At 39.1% G+C, this 22,780-nt stretch overlaps 1 protein-coding gene across 6 annotated transcripts; it reads left to right on the top strand.

Annotated features, from left to right (window-relative positions):
• Positions 1–11,484: 11,484 nt before the first annotated feature.
• LOC109197970 (uncharacterized) lies at positions 11,485–22,082 on the top strand. 6 transcript variants are annotated; one of them, XM_019353674.2, is made up of 6 exons: positions 11,485–11,520; positions 15,911–16,935; positions 17,142–17,213; positions 18,255–18,326; positions 18,652–18,732; positions 20,789–22,082. In XM_019353674.2, the coding sequence occupies exons 2-6, from the start codon at positions 16,786–16,788 to the stop codon at positions 21,239–21,241; spliced, it is 828 nt and encodes a 275-aa protein (XP_019209219.1). In that variant the 5' UTR covers positions 11,485–11,520; positions 15,911–16,785; the 3' UTR covers positions 21,242–22,082. The 6 variants fall into 6 exon arrangements, with proteins under 6 accessions (XP_019209219.1, XP_019209224.2, XP_019209223.2 ...); XM_019353679.2 differs by lacking the exon at positions 11,485–11,520 and adding an exon at positions 13,760–14,063 and having other exon boundaries at positions 17,145–17,213; positions 18,258–18,326; XM_019353678.2 differs by lacking the exon at positions 11,485–11,520 and adding an exon at positions 13,760–14,063 and having other exon boundaries at positions 18,258–18,326.
• The last annotated feature ends 698 nt before the right edge of the window (positions 22,083–22,780 follow it).

The following is a 22,780-nucleotide window of genomic DNA, read 5'->3' as shown; positions in this document are numbered from 1 at the left end:
AAACCTCTTTTCAGCAGAATTCTGAAAAGAGTTCTGCAGAACTCTTTTCAGCAGAAATTCTGCTGATTGAACTCTTTTCAGCGAATTTCACCTCTTTCAGCCAAATTCTGCTTATTCACCTCTTCTGCAAAATTTCAGCCTTTTCCCCTTATAGCACAATTCAGCTGTTTCAGAAAAAACTCTTTTGAGCAGAAATTCTGCTGATTCATCTCTTTTCAGCGCAACTTTCTGCTTCTTTACCTCTTTCAGCGAAATTCTGCTGATTCACCTCTTTTCTGCAAATTTTCAGCCTTTCACCTCTTATCAGCACAATCTCAGCAGCTTCTGCTCATTTCAGCAGAATTGTCAGTCTCTCCTCTTTTTGTAGAATGACTTTGGCTCAGTGAGATATTGCTGCCTTAGCCAGGAGGCCAGTTCGATCCTGCTAGGGCATGTTTTTTTCACAATCTTGTCTTTACTTCAGTAGAGTTTGCTTTCACCATTTCAGCAACATTTTCTTTGTTCAGCCAGTTCAGTCTTCAGCATATTTTTGCAATTTTCACTTTTTCAGCTTTTCAGCAGACAGCTTCAGCGTTAAGGCATCCACACAGCATTTTCGCATGTGGCCCAAAGGCCCACAATTGTTTCTGTTCTCTTATTATTATTCTTCTAGTTGCTTCCGTACACTTTTGGCACTTAACTACTTCCACAGTTTTCTGCCGATTTTCTCAGTTCAAACTCTATACTGTTCTGCTCTTTCTGCTCTTTCCGGCAATGACTTTTGGTGTTTATTACTGTTATATTTTTAAAATATTACACTTTTTCCTTTAATTTGTCCCATTGAAATGAATGGGAACTTCCACAATTCTGCTAAACTTGCTTGTCTTTGAAACTTAACTACTTTGTCATACTTTCACCTAGAAACTCCATTCAACTTTAAAATGTTCTCAGATTATTGGGCTATTCCTGTCTGATTCAGCTTTTTCAGATCTTCTACCATTTTAATTTTATACCTCTTTAAGTTTTCAGTTGCAAAATTGTGATTTTTCAGAAAATACATGCGTTGCTATGGTTGCTATGCAATTAACTCAGAGTGTGCACTCGTCCTTTCTGAATTTTCTCTTCATGTCTGAACAACTTCTTGCTACTCGCTCAATTTCCACTCAACCCCACAAATTATACATCAAAACGTAGGTATTTCTGTTGGCTTTCAGAAAATGTACTATCATTGTTGTGGGACTTATAGACTTTTGCAGATCTCCTCAGAGTAACATAAAGTCTCAAAACTCTCCATAGAAACTCAATGGAGAGTTTCTTCAAATCAGCGCTGGAATTCTCTAATGAGAGGCATTTCAAATCGTCATATCTCCTTAACGAAACAAAGTTGAGACATGACGCTTGTGCCAATATATCTTCAGACGTCACTGATGCTCACAATTCAAGAATTTTTCCTCACCTATTACCGTTTGGCCATGAATTACACTTGTTTGAGGATAGGAAATTTGTCCCTCGCTCAGATTTCTTCAGATTTCAAACTCTGGAAATGAGGCACTTTTTTCTCTCATCATATCTTTTTGATGGATTTCCACAGAGACCTGAAAATTCCCATGACTGTTCACCAAAGCCTGCTGTTTCTTACGGTGAAAGAATGATTTTGATGCTCCATATAGATTAGAGTTACAAAACATTGTTTGAGGGCAGTCAAGGCAGTTTTGCTTTGCCTCTACTCAGTTACAGTGTATTACAAGTCATATATCTTTAATAATTTATATTTATCTCTGATTTATGAAGACCTGCAGATTCCCCATCTCTTCTGAACAAATCGGTGTCAGAATGAGCATTCTAGCCCCTACGGTTAGGAAATTATGGCCATTTGTTCGAGGGAATCCTGAATGTGAGAAATATACTGCAGAAAACTCACACCTCTCTCTGTGTCTGTGTGTGTAAGTGCTGATTACAGCAGGTGCAGCCAATTTAGCTGACTTAGATATACCAAACCCAGACTCTCAACAGCCTCTGCACACTTTGCTCTCTGTGTATGTGTGTGTGTATATCAATATTTCTCCCATGTTAAAGTATTACTCCTCCATAATAGTATTTGTGCTACATCAAAGTACTTCTACTACATCTTAGTACTTCTGCTCAATCATAGTATTTCTGCTAAATCATAGTATTTTTGAAAATCATGGTATTTGTGCCAAATCATGGTTTGGGGGCAGAACCATAATATTTATTTTATGTTATGAGATTACTACTAAGTGCAGAATGTCTGTTATGTTATAGTTTATGTGCTGAATATAGTATATCTGCCAAATCATAGTATTTATCCCAAATCATAGTATTTATGCAAAATTACAGTATTTCTGCCAAAAGCAGAAATAGTACCTTTTAGCAGAAATTTCTGTGAAAGATATTATTTATGTTAAACATAGTATTTCTGCTAAATCATAGTATTTCTGCCAAATCATAGTATTTGTACTTATTCATAGTACTTGTGCCAAATCATAGTATTTGTACCCAATCATAGTATTTCTGCAATATGATCGTATTTGTGCCAAATCATGGTATCTTTTTGCCAAATCATGGTATTTGTGCCAAATCATGTTATTTGTGGCCAGTTAAAATTTCTGTTATATTAGTGTTACTACTAAGTCATAGAATTTCTGTTATGTTATAGTATATCTGCTGATTATGGTATATGTGCCAAATAATAGTATTTATAGCAAATAATAGTATTACTGCCCAAACATAGTATTTCTTGTAGTATTTGTAGTAGTAGTTGTTGTAGTATTTGTGCAAAAACATAGAATTTCTGCAAAATCATAGTATATCTGTTATGTTATAGTATTACTACCAAATCATAGTATTCCAATCATAGTATTACTGCAATTCCATAGTATTTGAGCGAAATCGTACTATTTGTGAAAAAACATACTATGTCTGCAAAATCACATTATATCTGCTATGTTATACTATTACTACTAAGTCACAGTATTTCTGCCAATTCGTAGTATTCGTACTAAATCATACTACTTGTGCCAAATCATAGTATTGAAATCAAAATATAGTATTTGTACCAAAGCATTGTATTTGTACGAAGTACAGTATTCTGCCAAATCAGAGAATTACTGCAATTTCATAGTATTTTGAGGAATCCCTTTTGTTATAGTATTACTTCTAAGTCGTAGTATTTCTGCTTTGTCATAGTATTTGTACTGAAACATAGTATTTCTGCCAAATCATAGTTTTACTGCTATTTCATAGTGTTTGAGTGAAATTACAGTGTTTCTGCAAAAACATTGTATTTCTGCTAAATCATAGTATTTCTGTTATCTTAAAGTACTTGCACTCAATTATAGTATTTGTGCCAAAGTGTAGTATTTCTGCCAAATCATATTATCTCTGCTAAATCATAGTGTCTGCCAAATCATAATATTTGTGCCTAAACGCAGCATTTGTACCAAAACATAGTATTGCTGCTATATCATAGTATTGATCCAATCATAGTATATGTCCTAAACATAGTATTTCTGCCAAATCATACTATTTGTCCTAAAGCATAGTATTTCAACAAAATCACAGTATTTCTGCTATGTTATAGTATTTGTGCTTGTAGAAAAACCTGTGTTATTGTGAGCTACATTACCCAGCAGCCTCTGAGCAGTGAGGGAATTCATGGGACTTCTGAGCTAGATGGTCTTCCTTCGTTCCTGGGCTAACGATTGAGGAGAGAGCTGCTGGGAAGGGAGCAAATAGCCCATCCTGTATTTGTTGGGGATGGTGTGTGTCACATAAACGTGAGTTAATGTTCCATGCTTAAGATGTTTACCCTGCTACTTGTGTGTATTGGTTTTAGTTACCTTTAGCGTATGTGCTAGTTAGCGATAGCTATGGCAGCACAGTTATTTGATTGTTTTGGGCTTGTTCCTGCTTTGTTTGTTCCCCTGCAAATTTATGTGAATTTGTACACTGTAATATCGCTGTATTACGTAGTGGCTAAGTAGGAGGCTGACTGTTACTAAGTGCATCAGTGTACATGGTCATCTCTTGTGTTGGAGTGCCCTCTTGTGGCACCTTTTGGGTAGTGCCTTAGTAAACGTGAACACTGCAAAGAAGTGGTATCAGACTGGTTTGTAGTGGAGAATTTGTTGCCAGTTTCTTTCATCTTTAATCCGTATTCATGTTGTAATGTAGTAACTTTTGTGGCGCAAATACCACAATATGGCAGAAATACATGTTTTGGCACAAATACTTTGATTTGGTATACTTTAGCTTCTTCACCCCTTTTCAGCAAAATTTTCATTTTTTTTCACCCCTTTTCAGCACAAATTCCAGCTTTTTCAGGTGTTTTCAACAGAAATCTCTTTTATTTCTGATTGCTGATGTCTTTGTTTTTCAGCCGCCCGCCCCCTTTCCAGGTGCGCAATCAGTAATGACACGGCTCTGCAGCTCAATGGTCGTGGGTTCAATCCCACCTTGGTCAACATTTTTTTTCACTACAAATTTATACACTTTCACAGACCTGTAATTTATATTGCTAATTTTTTTCACTACAAATGAGTAGTGCAAAAACATACTATGTCTGCAACATCACAGTATATCTGTTATGTTATAGTATTACTACTAAATCACATTATTTCTGCCAATTCAAGGAGGCTGACTGTTACTAAGTGCATCAGTGTACATAGGTCATCTCTTGTGTTGGAGTGCCCTCTTGTGGCGCCTTTTGGGTAGTGCCTTAGTAAACGTGAACACTGCATAGAAGTGGTATCAGACTGGTTTGTAGTGGAGGAATTTGTTGCCAGTTTCTTTCATCTTTAATCCATATTCATGTTGTAATGTAGTAACTTTCACCCCTTTTCCGCAAAATTTTCATTTTTTTCACCCCTTTTCAGCACAAATTCCAGCTTTTTTTGGCTGTTTTCAGAAAAAAAAACTCTTTTCAGCAGAAACTCTGCTGATTCATCTCTTTTCAGCGCAAGTTTCTGCTTCTTTGCCTCTTTTCTGCAAAAATTCTGCTGATTCACCTCTTTTCTCCAAAACTTTCAGCCTTTTGACCTCTTATCAGCACAATTCTCAGCAGCTTCTGCTCATTTAAGCAGAATTGTCCGTCTCTCCACCTCTTCTTTGTAAGAATGACTTTGGCTCAGGGAAATGAATAGCCACCTTGAGACCAGGAGGGCCAGGTTCGAATCCTGCTCAGTGGGGCATTTTTTTTTCACCACCATACAACTTTTTGCAACTTTTCATCGTTTTTAGCTTTTCATAGTATCATAGTATTTCCACAAAATATTTGTATTTCTGCTACGTTATATTATTACTGCTCATAGTATTCTGCCAAATTTTGGTATTTGCTCCAAAGCACAGTATTTCTGCCAAATCACAATATAACTGCAAAATAAAGGTTTTTGAGACAAATCATAGCGTTTGTGCTAAATCCTAGTAATTCTGCTCATAGAATTTCTGCTATGCTGAGGTGCTTTCTGCTAGATTATAGTTTTTCTGCTAAATCAAGTATTTCATGTAATCATACCAAGTCCCGTGTTTCTGCCAAATCATAAATCATAAATAATGTGGCGTGTTGGGGAACAGCTAGTCCTCTCCATCATGCCTTAGGACATGTGCTGCTGTTTAGATGTTCTTGTTTCATTGTTTATGGTTACGTTACTTTTAACTGTTGTCTTGAATGTTGTGTTTATACTATGGTACAAAGTCACTGACAGTTATTGTTTTATAGGAAGGAAGAATGCAGTACCATAAGTGAGTTCTGTTATGCTGTTATTGACCCTTGAAGCACATTGTAAAACAAGCAAGTGTTTAATAAAAGCTTCTCCTACCAGCTTGGGGTGGAATTACAAGCTCAAGCTTTCCCTGTGTGCTTATTTGCAAGACTTGTATGTGCCATAATAATTTTAATAAAGCAAAGTTAAGATGAGAAGCTTGTTCCAATTCATCTTCAGACAGTGCTGCCAGTCACGGTTGGAGCAGTTTTTACTGTCATCTTGCTGTTGAGCCATAAATTACATTTGTTTTCAAACTCTTAAAATGAAGCCGGTTCTTCTCTCGTCATATCTCCGCGACGGAGGTACAAAGAGCTATGAAAATCGCAGTCAAAGTTCAGCAAAGTCTGCTGATTTACCCAGTACAAGAATTGTGCTTCTATCCCACCTAGTTTTGAGTTACACGACGTTTTGTAACTCCGAAAAATCGGCGTTTTACGCCTCTCACCGCGATCTAATTCTGACTGCTCAAGTCTCTGTGTTTTAGGCACCCGCCCCCTTTGTGAGCAGACCTCATTTGGCTCAGAGGGTTGAGAAGCTACTGTGAGACCCGGTGGCAGAGGTTCGAGTCCTACCTGTGACAGTTGCTACACATCATCCCCACTTGCATGCACTCTGCTTTCTTGATACTCTTCAGTGTACCCTTACACATAAAGCCATCTCCATCAAACGCGTCTACACCTCTTTTTTAGCAGATAATTCTGCTTTTTCGCTTGTTTTCAGCAACTGCTGATGCTGATAGCCCTCCTAGTTTTTGAGTTACACGACGTTTTGTAACTCCATAAACGGCGCTTTTCGCCTCTCACCACGATCTATTTCTGATTGCTGATCTCTTTGTTTTTCAGCCGCCTGCCCTCTTGCCAGGTGGCGCAATTAGTAATGACACGGCTCTGCAGCTCAAAGGTCGTGGGTTCAATCCCACTTGGTCAACATTTTTTTTTCACTACAAATTTATACACTATCACAGACCTGTAATTTATATTGCTATTTTTTTTCACTACAAATGAGTAGTGCAAAAACATACTATTTCTTCAACATCACAGTATATCTGTTATGTTATAGTATTACTACTAAATCACATTATTTCTGCCAATTCAAGGAGGCTGACTGTTACTAAGTGCATCAGTGTACATAGGTCATCTCTTGTGTTGGAGTGCCCTCTTGTGGCACCTTTTGGGTAGTGCCTTAGTAAACGTGAACACTGCAAAGAAGTGGTATCAGACTGGTTTGTAGTGGAGGAATTTGTTGCCAGTTTCTTTCATCTTTAATCCGTATTCATGTTGTAATGTAGTAGTACCACAATATGGCAGAAAAAATATGTTTTGGCACAAATACTTTGATTTGGTATACTTTAGCTTCTTCACCCTTTTCAGCAAAATTTTCATTTTTTTCACCCCTTTCAGCACAAATTCCAGTTTTTTGGCTGTTTTCAGAAAACAAAAACTCTTTTCAGCGCAAGTTTCTGCTTCTTTGCCTCTTTTCTGCAGAAATTCTGCTGATTCACCTCTTTTCTGCAAAATTTTCAGCCTTTTCACCTCTGACTGTTACTAAGTGCATCAGTGTACATAGGTCATCTCTTGTGTTGGAGTGCCCTCTTGTGGCGCCTTTTGGGTAGTGCCTTAGTAAACGTGAACACTGCATAGAAGTGGTATCAGACTGGTTTGTAGTGGAGGAATTTGTTGCCAGTTTCTTTCATCTTTAATCCATATTCATGTTGTAATGTAGTAACTTTCACCCCTTTCCGCAAAATTTCATTTTTTTCACCCCTTTTCAGCACAAATTCCAGCTTTTTTGGCTGTTTTCAGAAAAAAAAACTCTTTTCAGCAGAAACTCTGCTGATTCATCTCTTTTCAGCGCAAGTTTCTGCTTCTTTGCCTCTTTTCTGCAAAAATTCTGCTGATTCACCTCTTTTCTCCAAAACTTTCAGCCTTTTGACCTCTTATCAGCACAATTCTCAGCAGCTTCTGCTCATTTAAGCAGAATTGTCCGTCTCTCCACCTCTTCTTTGTAAGAATGACTTTGGCTCAGGGAAATGAATAGCCACCTTGAGACCAGGAGGGCCAGGTTCGAATCCTGCTCAGTGGGGCATTTTTTTTTTCACCACCATACAACTTTTTGCAACTTTTCATCGTTTTTAGCTTTTCATAGTATCATAGTATTTCCACAAAATATTTGTATTTCTGCTACGTTATATTATTACTGCTCATAGTATTTCTGCCAAATTTGGTATTTGCTCCAAAGCACAGTATTTCTGCCAAATCACAATATAACTGCAAAATAAAGGTTTTTGAGACAAATCATAGCGTTTGTGCTAAATCCTAGTAATTCTGCTCATAGAATTTCTGCTATGCTGAGGTGCTTTCTGCTAGATTATAGTTTTTCTGCTAAATCAAAGTATTTCATGTAAATCATACCAAGTCCCAGTGTTTCTGCCAAATCATAAATCATAAATAATGTGGCGTGTTGGGGGAACAGCTAGTCCTCTCCCATCATGCCTTAGGACATGTGCTGCTGTTTAGATGTTCTTGTTTCATTGTTTATGGTTACGTTACTTTTAACTGTTGTCTTGAATGTTGTGTTTATACTATGGTACAAAGTCACTGACAGTTATTGTTTTATAGGAAGGAAGAATGCAGTACCATAAGTGAGTTCTGTTATGCTGTTATTGACCCTTGAAGCACATTGTAAAACAAGCAAGTGTTTAATAAAAAGCTTCTCCTACCAGCTTGGGGTGGAATTACAAGCTCAAGCTTTCCCTGTGTGCTTATTTGCAAGACTTGTATGTGCCATAATAATTTTAATAAAGCAAAGTTAAGATGAGAAGCTTGTTCCAATTCATCTTCAGACAGTGCTGCCAGTCACGGTTGGAGCAGTTTTTACTGTCATCTTGCTGTTGAGCCATAAATTACATTTGTTTTCAAACTCTTAAAATGAAGCCGGTTCTTCTCTCGTCATATCTCCGCGACGGAGGTACAAAGAGCTATGAAAATCGCAGTCAAAGTTCAGCAAAGTCTGCTGATTTACCCAGTACAAGAATTGTGCTTCTATCCCACCTAGTTTTTGAGTTACACGACGTTTTGTAACTCCGAAAAATCGGCGTTTTACGCCTCTCACCGCGATCTAATTCTGACTGCTCAAGTCTCTGTGTTTTAGGCACCCGCCCCCTTTGTGAGCAGACCTCATTTGGCTCAGAGGGTTGAGAAGCTACTGTGAGACCCGGTGGCAGAGGTTCGAGTCCTACCTGTGACAGTTGCTACACATCATCCCCACTTGCATGCACTCTGCTTTCTTGATACTCTTCAGTGTACCCTTACACATAAAGCCATCTCCATCAAACGCGTCTACACCTCTTTTTAGCAGATAATTCTGCTTTTTCGCTTGTTTTCAGCAACTGCTGATGCTGATAGCCCTCCTAGTTTTTGAGTTACACGACGTTTTGTAACTCCAAAAAACGGCGCTTTTCGCCTCTCACCACGATCTATTTCTGATTGCTGATCTCTTTGTTTTTCAGCCGCCTGCCCTCTTGCCAGGTGGCGCAATTAGTAATGACACGGCTCTGCAGCTCAAAGGTCGTGGGTTCAATCCCACTTTGGTCAACTTTTTTTTTTCACTACAAATTTATACACTATCACAGACCTGTAATTTATATTGCTATTTTTTTTGACTACAAATGAGTAGTGCAAAAACATACTATTTCTGCAACATCACAGTATATCTGTTATGTTATAGTATTACTACTAAATCACATTATTTCTGCCAATTCAAGGAGGCTGACTGTTACTAAGTGCATCAGTGTACATGCCATAGGTCATCTCTTGTGTTGGAGTGCCCTCTTGTGGCACCTTTTGGGTAGTGCCTTAGTAAACGTGAACACTGCAAAGAAGTGGTATCAGACTGGTTTGTAGTGGAGGAATTTGTTGCCAGTTTCTTTCATCTTTAATCCGTATTCATGTTGTAATGTAGTAGTACCACAATATGGCAGAAACACTATGTTTTGGCACAAATACTTTGATTTGGTATACTTTAGCTTCTTCACCCCTTTTCAGCAAAATTTTCATTTTTTCACCCCTTTTCAGCACAAATTCCAGCTTTTTTGGCTGTTTTCAGAAAAAAAACTCTTTTCAGCAGAAACTCTGCAGATTCATCTCTTTTCAGCGCAAGTTTCTGCTTCTTTGCCTCTTTTCTGCAGAAATTCTGCTGATCCACCTCTTTTCTGCAAAACTTTCAGCCTTTTCACCTGTTATCAGCACAATTCTCAGCAGCTTCTGCTCATTTCAGCAGAATTGTCCGTCTCTCCACAACAACTTTTTGCAACTTTTCATCTTTTTCAGCTTTTCAGCAGACAGCTTCAACGTCAAGGCATCCACACTGCATTTTCTCAGGAAATGCAAATTTTTCTAGTTATTATTATTTTCCTTTTTCCGCCTGAAATTTTGCAGTGTATCTCGACCCGCAGTTTTGAGACAAGCTTCATATATGTTACCTCATTTTGTGCGGCTGGATCTGGAATGGTGTGCTATGACTTTTGGTGTTTATGAATTTTATAGTTTTTTAAATATTAATATTTTAGTGAAAATTTTCCCGCGCTCCTCTGCCAAACAGCTTTGACAATAGGGTTACATATGTTACATCATTTTGTGCGGCTGAAGCTGGACTAGTATGGTCTGACTTTTGGTGTTTATAACTTTTATAGTTTTTGAAATATTTAGATTTTAGTGCAAATTTGGGCCAATTCATCTTTTGGCGCCAAATAAACAGACTTCATTTGTGGTGTGTTGGCTCTCTCTAGTGGTATGCCGGGAGTGGTACAGCCTGTCTACCCTTATTTGGATTACCGTAATGATGACAATTTCAACGGTGCGCACAGCGTCGCTGCTTTCAGGAGCCATTGGAATTTTTAAGGTTGCGCAAATCATTCAAAAGTTACGGTAATGCTTGGTGGAAAACTCAATATCCCACAATTCATAGCACGCCTCTACAGAGTGAACAATGGCGGCCACCACTTCGTTTTATATGTCTTTTATTCGTGTTTCTAGGTCACAAAATAAGCTTTTAAGATATTTTCAGGCGAGAATGTAGGTGTGTAAACTTCAAATATCTGCTTGTTTTATCAAGACATCCCATATTTAGCGACAGTGCTCTGACGACGTCGGTCCTGCCTGACAGCTAGCCGGCTACCTAGCTAGCTGCCGCACTTGGCTGCAAATGGATAGCGAGGGGACTCTCTCTCTCTCGCTAGCTAGCACGACGGGAGTTTATATACAGCTGTGTGCGCGCTAAGTTACTGACGTTGGACTTTATTTTATTCATAATGGTTAGTTCGTAGAGTTGCCGTACAAACGGAATCGTGCCACATTCACAGAAAATATTACGATTTATTCTGTCGTTACGAAGCCTCCCCTGTCATTCTCTGCCTGTTGCAACTTCAATCATGAAACTGATCAATGATCGGCTTTTCGCTCTTGTTTGTTTATCGCCTAAACAACAGCTGCACGTTTAAGCTTGATCAGCTGTTGTTAGAATTCATTTGCTTCTAATTTCTAGTATCAGCTGATGTCGATGTGGAAAAATAACTGAGTTGTTTGGTGGTGGAGCTACAACAGAGGGCAGCTATCCACCGGTGTGTGACAGAAAGGACATGCCGCGAACGAGACATAAAAGGCGGTGAGGCTACCGCCGATCGACCGGTGTTTGCTAACGCGGAGGTCAATCGTGGATCAGGGAAAGCGAAGGCAGGAGCGTGAGGTGAACTGAATTTCAGGTAAGAAGTTATGACCTGCACTCTATTTGGGTCAGATATAAACCGAGTTTAGGTGTAGTTTATTTAGCAGCAGTTCTCTTATGTGTTGCTGATAGCCGGCTAGCTAGCTAGCGCCGCTAGCATAGTTAGCTAGCGCCGCTAGCAACCCTTGGTGAAAAAGCACCCAGGCTTGGCTTATATTGAGGCGGGTGAAACTCGTGTCAGCACCCGGTCGCTCTCTATTTGGGTCAGATATAAACCGAGTTTAGGTGTAGTTTATTTAGCAGCAGTTCTCTTATGTGTTGCTGATAGCCGGCTAGCTAGCTAGCGCCGCTAGCATAGTTAGCTCGCGCCGCTAGCAACCCTTCGTGAAAAAGCACCCAGGCTTGGCTTATATTGAGGCGGGTGAAACTCGTGTCAGCACCCGGTCGCTCTCTATTTGGGTCAGATATAAACCGAGTTTAGGTGTAATTTATTTTCGTTGACCTTTTACAATCGTAATGCCACGGGAGTTTATATACAGCTGTGTGCGCACTAAGTTACTGACGTTGGACTTTATTTTATTCATTAGGGTTAGTTCATAGAGTTGCCGTGCTGTACAAACGGAATCGTCCCACATTCAGAGAAAACATTATGATTTATTCTGTCGTTACGAAGCCTCCCCTGTCATTCTCTCGCGTGTTGAAACGTCAATCATGAAACTGATCAATGATCGGCTGTTCGCTCTTATTTATCGCGCTAAACAACAGCAGCACGTTTAAGCTTGATCAGCTGTTGTTAGAATTCTTTTGATTTTAATTTCTAGTATCAGCTGATGTTTGCTGGAGCATGAAGATGAAATCAGGAGATGTCCTTACTGAATCATCAGAGCTGAACTGGTGATGGAGAAACAGGTTTACACTTTAGGTGACATGAATGAGTTGAAGGGAAGTTATGAGTTGTTTCTGAGAGACAAAGACCAAGCTCCTTTTTTGTGTAGCTGACAGCTGGTAACTGTGCAGGGGCGGATCTAGCAAAGCTTTTAGGGGGGGGCATTAACAGAGAAAGGTGGACACAAAGATATACTTTTCTTTCTTACTCTCATATAAAATATTTAGCTTTTATTAAATAGTTATCTGAATCTCACAACCAAAGTTTGTATAATAATACACAGGATTGGCTGTAGACCAGGGGTGGGCAATTCCAGGCCCCGAGGGCCGGTGTCCCTGCAGGTTTTAGATGTGTCCTTGAACCAACACAGCTGATTTAAATGGCTAAATTAGCTCCTCAACATGTCCTGTTCTCCAAAGGCCTGATAACGAACTAATCATGTGATTCAGGTGTGTTGACCCAAGGTGAGATCTAAAACCTGCAGGACACCGGCCCTCGGGGCCTGGAATTGCCCACCCCTGCTGTAGACCATTGTTCATAATTCAGAACACTGTGTAAAAATAACAAAAAACAAAAAGTGAATGCATGTGTGAAAAGTGGTCTATAATGTAATGCTTCAAAGTGTGTTCATGCAAACATTGTCGGGTCTGCCGTGGTACAATGGGACTTCTGCTCATGAACCTGTGTGCACAGCGTCTGCAAATCGGCGCTGTACAAAGTAACTTCATCTTTACACAAAACTGTAAGCTGTCATCTGTGAAGCGTGAGCGGTGTTTGTTTTTACCATAGTTCATGGTGGAGAATGGCTGCTCTTCTGAGTTTTGCTCTCTGTAGCCGTATGAATGGCAAACTACAGTGATTAGCAGCGGCATAGGCACACATAAAATTTCTTCTGAAATTTTCGCTTTCTAGTTATTATTATGTGTGCCTATGGAAAGAGGCACACATATTACTATTCGTCGGATTTATTATTATTATTATTATTATTATTATTATTATTATTATTATTCTCCAGTTTCCGCCTGAAATTTTGCAGCGAATCTCGCCCCGCAGTTTTCAGACAAGCTTCATATATGTTACCTCATTTTGTGCGGCTGGATCAGGAATGGTGTGCTATGACTTTTGGTGTTTATGACTATTATAGTTTTTTAAATATTAATATTTTAGTGAAAATTTTCCCGCGCTCCTCTGCCAAACAGTTTTGACAATAGGGTTACATATGTTAGATCATTTTGTGCGGCTGGAGCTGGACTAGTATGGTATACACTTTTGGTGTTCATGACTTTTATAGTTTTTTAAATATTAATATTTTAGTGCAAATTTAGAAAGATTCTTCTTTTGGCGCCAAAGAAACAGACTTCATTTGTGGTGTGTTGGCTCCATCTTTTGGTCCCACTGAAATAAATTTCAGACTTCATTTGTGGTGTGTTGGCTCTCTCTAGTGGTATGTCCGGAGTGGTACGGCCTGTCTACCCTTATTTGGGTAGCAATGACGACACTAAGCAATGACGACACTATCAACGGCGCGTCTCTTCGCTCCTCCTCCGCTTTGAAATTGACCGTAAACGTGCTTTTCTGAGACAGCGTCGCTATCTCTTCGGTGGTAACGCGTCTTTCCCCCCTCCTCCGCTTTGGAATTGAACTTACAGGGATTTTCTGAAGTGTTTACTAAGACACCCGTAAGCTTTTACAAGGTAAGTGTATCTCTCTCCCTCTGGTTTGAAATGTAGGTTTGAAAGAGATTTTTTCGTGTGTTTCTGGGTGAGCTCTTTGACTGGATTTCGGCACTGTGCTACAGCTAGCTAGCGGATATTGAGCATAGCTAAGCCTCTTTGGCCCTCGTTTGACATTGACTTTGAAAGGAATTTTCTATGTTTGGACGCTAATATGTACAAAATGACTGTGGTTAGACGCTGATCGGCTAATTTAAGCGTATCTGCGTCCCTCTGCTTTCAAATGTAGGTTTGAAAGAGATTTTTTCGTGTGTTTCTGGGTTAGCTCTTTGTCTGGATTTCGGCACTGTGCTAAAGCTAGCTAGCGGATACTGAGCATAGCTAAGCCTCTTTGGCCCTCGTTTGACATTGACTTTGAAAGGAATTTTCTATGTTTGGACGCTAATATGTACAAAATGACTGTGGTTAGACGCTGATCGGCTAATTTAAGCGTATCTGCGTCCCTCTGCTTTGAAATGTAGGTTTGATAGATTTTTTTTGTGTGTGTTTCTGGGTTAGCTCTTTGTCTGGATTTCGGCACTGTGCTAAAGCTAGCTAGCGGATATTGAGCATAGCTAAGCCTCTTTGGCCCTCGTTTGACATTGACTTTGAAAGGAATTTTCTATGTTTGGACGCTAATATGTACAAAATGACTGTGGTTAGACGCTGATCGGCTAATTTAAGCGTATCTGCGTCCCTCTGCTTTGAAATGTAGGTTTGAAAGAGAATTTTTCGTGTGTTTCTGGGTTAGCTCTTTGTCTGGATTTCGGCACTGTGCTAAAGCTAGCTAGCGGATATTGAGCATAGCTAAGCCTCTTTGGCCCTCGTTTGAAATTGACTTTGAAAGGAATTTTCTATGTTTGGACGCTAATATGTACAAAATGACTGTGGTTAGACGCTGATCGGCTAATTTAAGCGTATCTGCGTCCCTCTGCTTTGAAATGTAGGTTTGAAAGAGATTTTTTCGTGTGTTTCTGGGTTAGCTCTTTGTCTGGATTTCGGCACTGTGCTAAAGCTAGCTAGCGGATATTGAGCATAGCTAAGCCTCTTTGGCCCTCGTTTGACATTGACTTTGAAAGGAATTTTCTATGTTTGGACGCTAATATGTACAAAATGACTGTGGTTAGACGCTGATCGGCTAATTTAAGCGTATCTGCGTCCCTCTGCTTTGAAATGTAGGTTTGAAAGAGATTTTTTCGTGTGTTTCTGGGTTAGCTCTTTGTCTGGATTTCGGCACTGTGCTAAAGCTAGCTAGCGGATATTGAGCATAGCTAAGCCTCTTTGGCCCTCGTTTGACATTGACTTTGAAAGGAATTTTCTATGTTTGGACGCTAATATGTACAAAATGACTGTGGTTAGACGCTGATCGGCTAATTTAAGCGTATCTGCGTCCCTCTGCTTTGAAATGTAGGTTTGAAAGAGATTTTTTCGTGTGTTTCTGGGTTAGCTCTTTGTCTGGATTTCGGCACTGTGCTAAAGCTAGCTAGCGGATATTGAGCATAGCTAAGCCTCTTTGGTCCTAGTTTGAAATTGACTTTGAAAGGAATTTTCTATGTTTTGACGCTGATATGGTCGGCTGCATCCTTCGGAGGACCCGGCCTTCGCGGTCTACGTGGGGCCGGTCCTTCGACAGCCTTTGTCGCCTGGCTGTGACGTAATTGGCCTTCAAACGCGGCCTCTGGAGGATGCAGCCGACGTTTTGGGACACAGCTTTCGACTGTATTCCAGCGGTATCGTTTGTAATTAAAACTTTTAACAGGCTACTGTCGCGTCCGAATCAATAGCTTCGTTGTACCCGCGTTTCACACCTCTTTTTCTGTCTTCATAAGGCGTTAACTACAGCAGTCTTTAATACCTCAACTCTTGCTTCAGCCAAGGTAAGTGTCCCCCTTATATTTTCTGTGTGTGTTCAGGTGATATCTAGAAAATAGAGCTGTTGTTTGTAATTAAAACTTTTAAGATTAGATGGTACAGTGTTTTTACTCTCTTCCAAACAGTAAAGTTCCTCTTTGTCTCTCAGTAGGAAATCTAAACCAGACAGTACAAGGCTACATTTCAGCGTTACAAGCCAATCAGTTTGCTAATTGTTCTGTGAGATTTGTTTGCAAAGTTTAAGGTGTTAAAGCAGGAGCTGGCATTCTGCCAGAGCCTCAGCAACAAGACCGCCTCCCAGCAACGAGACTGCCTGTCAGCCTTGCAAGGTACCCAATTTTCCAATTACTCTATAACAAAACTGTTGTGGGCAACAAGACTGTCTCCTATGTTTGCAAGCCAATCACTTTGTTCTTGTAAGATTTGTTTGAAAAGTTTGAGGTGGTAACTGAGCTGTGAACATCCGGGTTTGCTTGCTGCTGGCATTCGACCAGCGTCTCAGCAACAACACTGCCTCCCAGCTTTGCAAGGTAATTACTTTCCCAATTACTGTACACCAAAATGGACTAACTGTCGTGGTCAACAAATCTGCCTCCCAACTTTCAAGGTAATCACTTTCCCAATTACAATATACAAACTGTTATGGAACTTTACTTAACAAAGCCTTAAGACCGGGTAGTGACACTATCAATATGTCTATTTAAAGAAAAGAGATTTTTTTTTTTATTTATTTTTATTTTTTTTTTGTTCTTGTAGTCATCTTGTCTATCAATGTATCAGAGGGTTAAAATAACAAATTGCTTGAAATGCCAATAATTAATATTCTGTTTTTATGCTGACATTCTACCAGATGCCGAGAAAAAATAAAAGATCCCAGGCACAAAAGAAGCGCTGGAAACCACTTGACTTGGTCGATCCTGCTGTCCCAATGCTCACTGGCCACAACCAAGATGAGGCAGTCAGTCGTTTTCCATCTGACCAGGTAATGAGGATATGGTAGTGATCACGGACAGTCGAACAGTTTTCGAAACACATTTGAGACAATTAAGAACACTTACCCATACAGTTTAGGATTTTTTTGTTATAATGTCACACACGTGGCATAACAGTGCATGGTATGCAGAACATTTAAATGAAATGAATGTGTCAGGTCACTTAATGTCTTCTATACCCTTTTTCCTGGGTTAGCAGACGGCACCAGCCAGGTTATCTTTGGAAACACAGGATAGACCCACCTCCTTATGTTCCCCAGGTCCCAAGGTAAATATCAAAAAATATTCCTTTATTAAGAAATTACAAGGTATGCCCACCCATAGGGCTGCTCGATTATGGCAAAAATAATAATCACGATTATTTTCAATGAAATCTAGATCTCCAGTATTTGACAATATTTATTTAACAATAACAATGTATTGAATAATGGCTTTAAAGATTGTCATAAAATAGTGTGCAAATACTGATAACAGTGTAAATGTTTACAATATAAAAAATAAATGAAAAATGTAAACATGTATGTTTAGTGAACTTTACAGTGTTGCTCCGTGGTGCAGGTACGACATTGTAGCAAACTTTACACACTATGTCTACTTGATCCACGTCTGACTTCGCGAACCCATAATGTTTCCACACCACTGAAAGTTTTTTTTTTTTTTAAATCTCTTTTCAACCAACGGCAGTCACTCTCCTCTCCAAATAACTTCTGCTTAGCTTTCCAAGCTTCCCTCTGTTAGCTCCTCTTAATTGTTGTGATGCGTGTTCGAAACGCAGAGAGGTGTGCTCGATTTGCCACATGGAGCAGCGCGAGAAAAAAGCACCAGGGAGGTGCTAATAATCGACTCATTCTCTCGACTCCTTTTCAATGATCGTTGAAAGCCCAGATCGTAATTTTGATTAAAAGTAGATTCATTGAGCAGCCCTACCACCCATGTGTATAACCTGTGTGTATATATCTGATCTTTGGTGTCTATAACCACAGTTAATATGTAGTCTTTCACTTAAAGCATGTTTGCTAACTCAATTTTGTCTAATTTCTATCCAAAACAAAGGAAAATATGACAAAGGGTGTTTTTTGTTTTTTTTGTTTGTTTGTTTTTTTTCATAGCTCTGAACAGGTAATTCTGATGTGGTAGTGAGCACATACAATATATTTCTTATAACACTTACCCATACAGTTGACCATTTCTATCTTGTAATGTTACCCAACTGGCATAACAGTTCATGCCATGCATTGCATTGTAAAGTGAAATTAAAGTGTCAGGTCACTTAATGTCTTAACATTATATTCTTTTTTGCCTGGGTTAGCAGACAGCACCAGCCAGCTTGTCCTTGGAAACGGAGAATAGACCCACCTCCTTATGTCCTCCAGGCAGCAAGGTAAATTTAAAACAGTATTCCTCCATTAAGGATTTATAGTGGACAGTTACATTACCATTAAATGTTAAAGACATATGGTTACATGTTTGCCTTATGTAAACAGTAAGAATTTTGTTGTCTCGCTTCTGTTAGTTTTGTTTAAAGTTTTTAAAGTTACACTCACTTTCAAATTTCTTAGTAGTTATGCAAACAGCTGGAATTTTTTTTTATCGCTTTGTAAGTTTAGTAACCGCTACTGTTTCATGTTTTCTTTAAAGTATCCAGTGTTACACTCTATTTCAAATCTGTTAGTAGGTTTTCTAATTTTGATTAACTGTATTATCAGATTTCAGACACTCGTCTACCAGCAAAACGAGTCTGGGCAACCGATGATTTCCACACGGCATCAAATTCTCCACCTAAAAAGGTAACCCTAACCCTATGTATAATCACCGGGGTTGATATTTAGTCTTTCACCTTAAGTGTGCTTGCTAACTCGTACTAAATATACTAAAATGTTAGACTAAACATGTACATTTGTCAATTTCTTTCATCAGACTCCTAAAATGCAGACATCTCAACAGCTGTCTGTTTAGCTGTTTCTATATCTATTGTTCTGAAAAAACATTTATACCATTTTATACTTAAAGCTTCAGATAAATTGACATCCACAGTGAAAAGCAGTGCAAATAAATACAAACATTTTGTGACACTGATCTTTTCTCAAGATGAATGTCAGTGTGTTCTGTTTCAATCACATTTAACCTGTAACTGAATTTTGTGTCATTTCTTTACAAAACGTAACACAACTATGAAACGTGTTTTTATGGCACATGTACAGAACCATCTGGTTTAATCTGAAATCAGTGATTGAATTACATCTAATTTAAGAGCATCTGAAATCCTCTTACGAATAATACGTAAACAGGATTTCCTTTCATGTATTTGTATTTAGGCTGCAATTTAGTTGATGTTTGAAGGCCCGCATCAACCTAAAATAATGTGTTATACTGAAAGAAATTAACTGCTTTAAAAATATGAGGAGCAGAAGGTACAGGTATGACCTTTGTAAAAGGTCATTAAAAAAACAGCTCTAAAGTAGGGCTGCCACGATTAGTCGACTAGTCACGATTACGTCGACTATCAAAATCGTCGACGACTGATTTAATAATCGACGCGTCGTTTGAAGCTTTGTAAGATCACAAAAGACGCAGGAATAAGTAGTAGGATTTAAGAGTGTAATAACGGACTGAAACAGAAGATGGCAGCACTGCATGTACAAGGATGCCAGCTGCCGTTAAACCCCGAAGAAGAAGTAGCTCTGTCCCAGAATTCATAGCACAGCCCAGCTTAGTTTCCAACAATGGCGGCAGCTAGTTAGTTTTAATATTACTGTTATTATTCTTTCTGGGTCACAAAATAAATGTTTAACATATTTTCAGGCGAGAATGTAGCTGTGTAAACCTCAAATATCTGCTCAGTTTATCAAGACACCACATATTTTCAAAAGCGCTCCGACGTTTTCGGAGACGTCTGTTAACCACTAGCTCGATAGCGAGCCGGGGGCAAGGCTAACTAGAGCCCGTGAGAACACCGGACTCCCGGCAAATCGTTTTCAAACCCACCGCCGTCTTTCGTTACTCAGGTTAAAAATATATGAGTCACTTAGATAACTTACAAATGATATTGTTTGGCTTTTTTTAGTATTTTATTTGTTCCCGAGTAAATCGGTTTGGCTGAGATTAAAGTTATAGTTTTTACACAGCAGCTAAATAAACGTCAAGCAGACAACTGATTATCAGAAGTGTGAGATGCTCGAGAATATACTCCAGTGTCCTGTTATATTTTAGATAGCAAGGAGCAGACGGCTGAGTTTATTAAACTCCACCGGAACAATCTGCAAATATCATTAAAATTTAATAAACTATCATCTTCTCTTTATTTTTAGTTAGCATATACCTTAAACACTTTAAGCTGTAAGCTAATGATAGTTATATAAGAGCAGATGCATGCTGGTGCAATAAGCTGTAGTTTTACGTCCAACGGATGCATGATCTGATTAGTCGACTAATCGCAAAACTAATCGGTGACTAGTCGACTATCAAAATAATCGTTTGTGGCAGCCCTACTCTAAAGCAAATTACAGATATCTAAAATATTTGTCATTTTTACTTCCCACCTCTGCTCTCTCTCACTGTTCCTGTCACTGTCTTTCTGGCTTATCTGATGCTGTGTATCTTTAGATTATGCTGTAATATGATTGAGGAGTGATATAATTTGGCTTGAACGTTGTTTCATTATTTTACCATAGTTAAAAAAATTTTTTTTACTTTACAAGAAAATCTAAATTTATACAACTATTGCCACTTAAAAATGTCTTACATCATTGTACCAAGAGTTACATATGTTTTTACTCAACCGTGAAATGCATATCATTAAATACTAAACAATAACATGTGTCACCTTTACCATTCCTTGATCAGCCTTTCCACAACACAAATGAACAACTACTGACAGAGGAGCTACAGAGAAACGCAGTTCAGCACTTCTGGTGTGTCAGTGCAACTCATTGTCAAAGTGATGAAAGGTACACAGAATTCTCTCGAAATCATCAGTGCACATGTAATGCCCTCACATTCCTGGCCTACCTTAATGAGGAACACCAGTTCAACACAGCCCGACTTGATAAGGTGCTTGAACAGGGAGATGCACTCTACTGTTGGATTAAAACAAATCTTCAGCAGGAGAGGCGTTATACACAAAATCATCTGACCATGGAGGACCTGCCCAAAGAAGTTCATGCTGACATAAATGTCTACAGTGTGAAAATGGACAACATAAGGTACGGATACCTGAAAGCAGAGGACAAAACTTATCAAAGAAAGGATGGTGGTTGCCTCTTGCTAGTCGCCTTGTATGTCTGTCAACAGATGTGAACTATGCTTTGCTCATGGTTTCGCCTCAGTGCATTGCAGTTTTCCGTGACAAATCTGGGAGGTATGGATTATTTGATTCACATTCAAGAAGTGCAGCAGGTTTACCCCAGCCAAATGGAACAGCAGTCATGCTCACTTTCACTCATGTGAATGACCTGATCACCCACCTGCATAACCTTTTCCAAAATCAAGGCAGGTATGCAAGATATGAGTTTGTGCCTGTTTCTTTCAAAAGAGTCAGCACTCACAACGAACAGCCTGCACAGTCAACTCAAGCAACACCAGGAGCAACAGCTACATCACCACAAAATGATGAACCACAAATCACAAATCCCACTGTGCAAGTGCCTCAACCAGAATCAGCCCAAACCTACATGACAATGTTAGAAAGTGCTTTAAACCCACAACAAGACAAAATGGCTTCAAATCAAATTTGTGAACATCAACTTGAAACATCTGTTGATCCAACAAGCAACATCCAAACAGAACAACAGGAAAATCTCGAACTCAATAATGAAAGAGATAAAGTCCTAGATAAACCCCCCCAAAAAGCAAGAAATGTATGCAGATTAAATAAACGACGGCGTGGGAAAGCTATTCGTCAAGCTCAAAGTCACAAGCAGCATCTAAAAGCTAAAGAAAAATCTTCATCTGAAGACTTGGCAAAGAAGATAAACAAAAAAGACACGAAAAGCAACGATATGCCTGCTTTCCTGAATTTCGAATGAAAAAATTACAGGCTGTGAAAACTCAATATGCTCAAAACTGTCATCGCCGTAAACAAAAACTGTTGTCAGCCAAAGGTTATTATGCAAATCCTCATATTCAAGAGAAGATAAAAGCCCACAAAGTGAAGAGATACCAAAATGATCCTCATTTTCAACAAAAAAAGAGAGACTACATTATCAGAAGATATACCACAGATGCCAGCTTTCGAACCAGACAGAAACAATATGTGTTCCGAAGATACAACACGGATGCTGACTTTCAAAGCAGACAGAAGCAATATCTGGTCCAAAGGTACAACACGGATGCTGACTTTCAAAGCAGACAGAAGCAATATCTGGTCCAAAGGTACAACACGGATGCTGACTTTCAAAGCAGACAGAAGCAATATCTGGTCCAAAGGTACAACACGGATGCTGACTTTCAAAGCAGACAGAAGCAATATCTGGTCCAAAGGTACAACACGGATGCTGACTTTCAAAGCAGACAGAAGCAATATCTGGTCCAAAGGTACAACACGGATGCTGACTTCAAAGCAGACAGAAGCAATATCTGGTCCAAAGGTACAACACGGATGCTGACTTTCAAAGCAGACAGAAGCAATATCTGGTCCAAAGGTACAACACGGATGCTGACTTTCAAAGCAGACAGAAGAAATATCTGGTCAAAGGTACAACACGGATGCTGACTTTCAAAGCAGACAGAAGAAATATCTGGTCCAAAGGTACAACACGGATGCTGACTTTCAAAGCAGACAGAAAAAATACATAAGAACAAAATATGCATCGGATCCAAACTACAGGCACAAACAAA

This window comes from Oreochromis niloticus, unplaced genomic scaffold, assembly GCF_001858045.2.
Source record: "Oreochromis niloticus isolate F11D_XX unplaced genomic scaffold, O_niloticus_UMD_NMBU tig00007006_pilon, whole genome shotgun sequence".
In the NCBI taxonomy this organism is placed as follows: Eukaryota; Metazoa; Chordata; class Actinopteri; order Cichliformes; family Cichlidae; genus Oreochromis; species Oreochromis niloticus.
Note: the sequence above shows the minus strand (reverse complement) of the source record. Positions and strands in the feature narration are given on the sequence as shown.

Coding starts and splice junctions, on each gene's coding strand:
- LOC109197970 (XM_019353674.2), top strand. CDS start 16,786: ATGCTGACATTCTACCAGATGCCGAGAAAAAATAAAAGATCCCAGGCA. Junction 16,936..17,141: donor GTCGTTTTCCATCTGACCAG/GTAATGAGGATA, acceptor TTCCTGGGTTAG/CAGACGGCACCAGCCAGGTT. Junction 17,214..18,254: donor TATGTTCCCCAGGTCCCAAG/GTAAATATCAAA, acceptor TGCCTGGGTTAG/CAGACAGCACCAGCCAGCTT.